This window comes from Chaetura pelagica, unplaced genomic scaffold, assembly GCF_000747805.2.
Source record: "Chaetura pelagica isolate M959 unplaced genomic scaffold, ChaPel_1.0 scaffold305, whole genome shotgun sequence".
In the NCBI taxonomy this organism is placed as follows: Eukaryota; Metazoa; Chordata; class Aves; order Apodiformes; family Apodidae; genus Chaetura; species Chaetura pelagica.
In genome coordinates this window covers 3,241-5,448 of record NW_009953512.1, presented here as the reverse complement: position 1 = coordinate 5,448, position 2,208 = coordinate 3,241, and the positions used below count along the sequence as shown (strand labels likewise).

General features: G+C 58.5%; 1 protein-coding gene across 1 annotated transcript in view; it reads left to right on the top strand.

The window, feature by feature from the left end:
- PAIP2B (poly(A) binding protein interacting protein 2B) overlaps window positions 1-1,881 on the top strand; it is a 5,337-nt gene extending 3,456 nt beyond the window's left edge. Inside the window, exons 2-3 of the mRNA XM_009999463.1 lie at window positions 748-924; window positions 1,825-1,881. Coding sequence (XP_009997765.1) covers window positions 748-924; window positions 1,825-1,881 — 234 coding nt within the window. The remainder of the gene's footprint in view (window positions 1-747; window positions 925-1,824) is intronic.
- The last annotated feature ends 327 nt before the right edge of the window (window positions 1,882-2,208 follow it).

Here is a 2,208-nt window from a genome sequence, read left to right as displayed (position 1 = left end):
GGAGGGCCCGGAAAACCCAGCCTGGAAGGTGGGAGCAGAGAGTCAATGCCACCCACTGCTGGTGGGTGCCCGCTGGAGGGTCAGGATGGGACCCCCAGCCCCTTCCCCTGCGCAGCTCCCGGCTGCCCGAGCCCCAGCAGGTCCCGAGGTTTTCCTCGGGAGGAGTTTTCCTGGTTCCTCGGGAGGAGTTTTCCTGGTTCCTCAGGAGTTTTCCTGGTTCCTCAGGAGTTTTCCTGAAGATGGTGCCATCCATGGAGCAGCAGCAGGAGCGGGAGCCTCCTGCCACCCTGCGGCGGGGCCGGGGGTGTCCGGGAGGAGCTGGGAAGCAGGGAAGCAAAACGTGGAGCAAGAGAGGGTGGGCAGAGCAGCACCTGCACCTGCAGCGCTGCTCCCAGCTCTGCTTTTGGGAGCCATCCTACAAACGTGGCAGCCTGAAATCCCGGCGTGCTCCCTGAATCCCAATCCCTTCCCTTCTGGATGGGCCCGGTGCCGTGGGCTGCATCTCCTCACTTCCCAGCAGCTGGGAGGGGATTCCTGAGCACAGCTTTGCCCCAAAGCTCCCTGGATTTGTGCTCTTGGATTTCCTGGGATTGGCTACAGGCAAATTTCCAGAGCTGCTACTGGCAGAGGGGGGGGGGGTTAAAATCCATAACCTTCCTGGGGCATCCCAGTGAGGCAGGGAGGTGGGGACAGTGTATGGAAAAACCCCAAGGTTTGCTCCTGCCACTAAGGGGTGTGTTTGGGCAGGTGGAGGAGGAGCTGCAGGAGCAGGAGTTCCTGGATCGCTGCTTCCAGGAGATGCTGGAGGAGGAGGACCAGGACTGGTTCATCCCATCGAGGGACCTGCCCCAGGGCATGGGGCAGCTGCAGCAGCAGCTCAACGGGCTCTCCGTGGGGGACAGCCACAATTCCGAGGACATTCTGGTGAGGACCTCAGAGAATGTGCTGTGAGGTCTGCTCAGGAGCAAGGGACCCCCCTGGTGGGTGGGGGCACGTTTCCTTGGGGGGGTTCCCAGCTGGCAGGGGGTGTTTTTGCAAGGATGTTCTAGCCATGGATCCTAAAGGCAAAAAGACCCAGCTTTGCAGAACTTGCTCTCCAGAATTTGTGGGATGGGGTTGCCACTTGCACAGCAGCTTGGGCTCCCATCCTGAAGTGAGCTGGGACCTGGGTGGAGACAAAACAACCTCTGGCACCTCGCAGGACATCCTGTGCTTGAGCAAAAACAGGGAGAGGCAGAGAGAGCAGATTGTCCTGTGTTTTCAAAAAAAAAACCACCAACAAACCAAACCCAGCCTGGGAGGAGATACTTAAAAGCTGCCACCTTGTCACTGCATCTTGAGTGCTGCAAGGACATGAGGGCAGGAGAAGAGGGAATGGCCTCAAGTTGTGCCAGGGGAGGTGAAGCTTGGATCTGGGGAACAATTCCTGCCTGGCAAGGGTTGTCAGGGCCTGGCCCAGGCTGCCCAGGGCAGGGGGGGAGTCCCCATCCCTGCAGGGGTTTCCAAGCCCTGCAGATGGTGCTGAGGGACACAGTTTAAGCACTGGACTCAGCAGAGTTGGGTTATGGTTGGACTCAATGATCTTAAAGGTCTTTTCCAACCAGGAAGATCCTGTGATTCTGGTGAGACCCTGGCCCAGGTTGCCCAGGGAAGCTGTGGCTGCCTTATCCCTGGCAGTGTTGAAGGGCAGGTTGGATGGGGCTTGGAGCAGCCTGGGCTGCGGGGAGGTGGCCCTGCCCTGATGGCATCCACAGGGCTCCTCCAGGGTGGGGACTCCACTGCTGGGCCCACACACACACACCCCCTTTCCCTCTTCTCTTCCAGAGCAAAAGCAACTTGAATCCAGACGCCAAGGAGTTTGTGCCCGGTGTGAAGTACTGACAGGCAGGACAGGCTTTGGACAGACTGTGTCCCTGCTCCAGGGGATGGTGGTGGGGGGCACAGAGGGGGGGACACTGGCCCTGGCTGGACTCTGCGCCCTGGTGGAATTGCTGCAACGTGGCTCAGTCTCACTCCGTGCTTCCAACACCTTCATCTGGATTTATTTTTTTCCTTTTTTTTCCGTTTTTTTTTTCCCCTTTTAAATTCTTCCTCTGTATCATCTGTCACTTTTTTTCTTTTTTTTGGGGGGGTGTTGCAGTTTTTTTGCTCCCTAGGACCTGGGTCTGTCCTGGAGCCCAACACCCCCCCCCCTGCTCCCCCGACCCA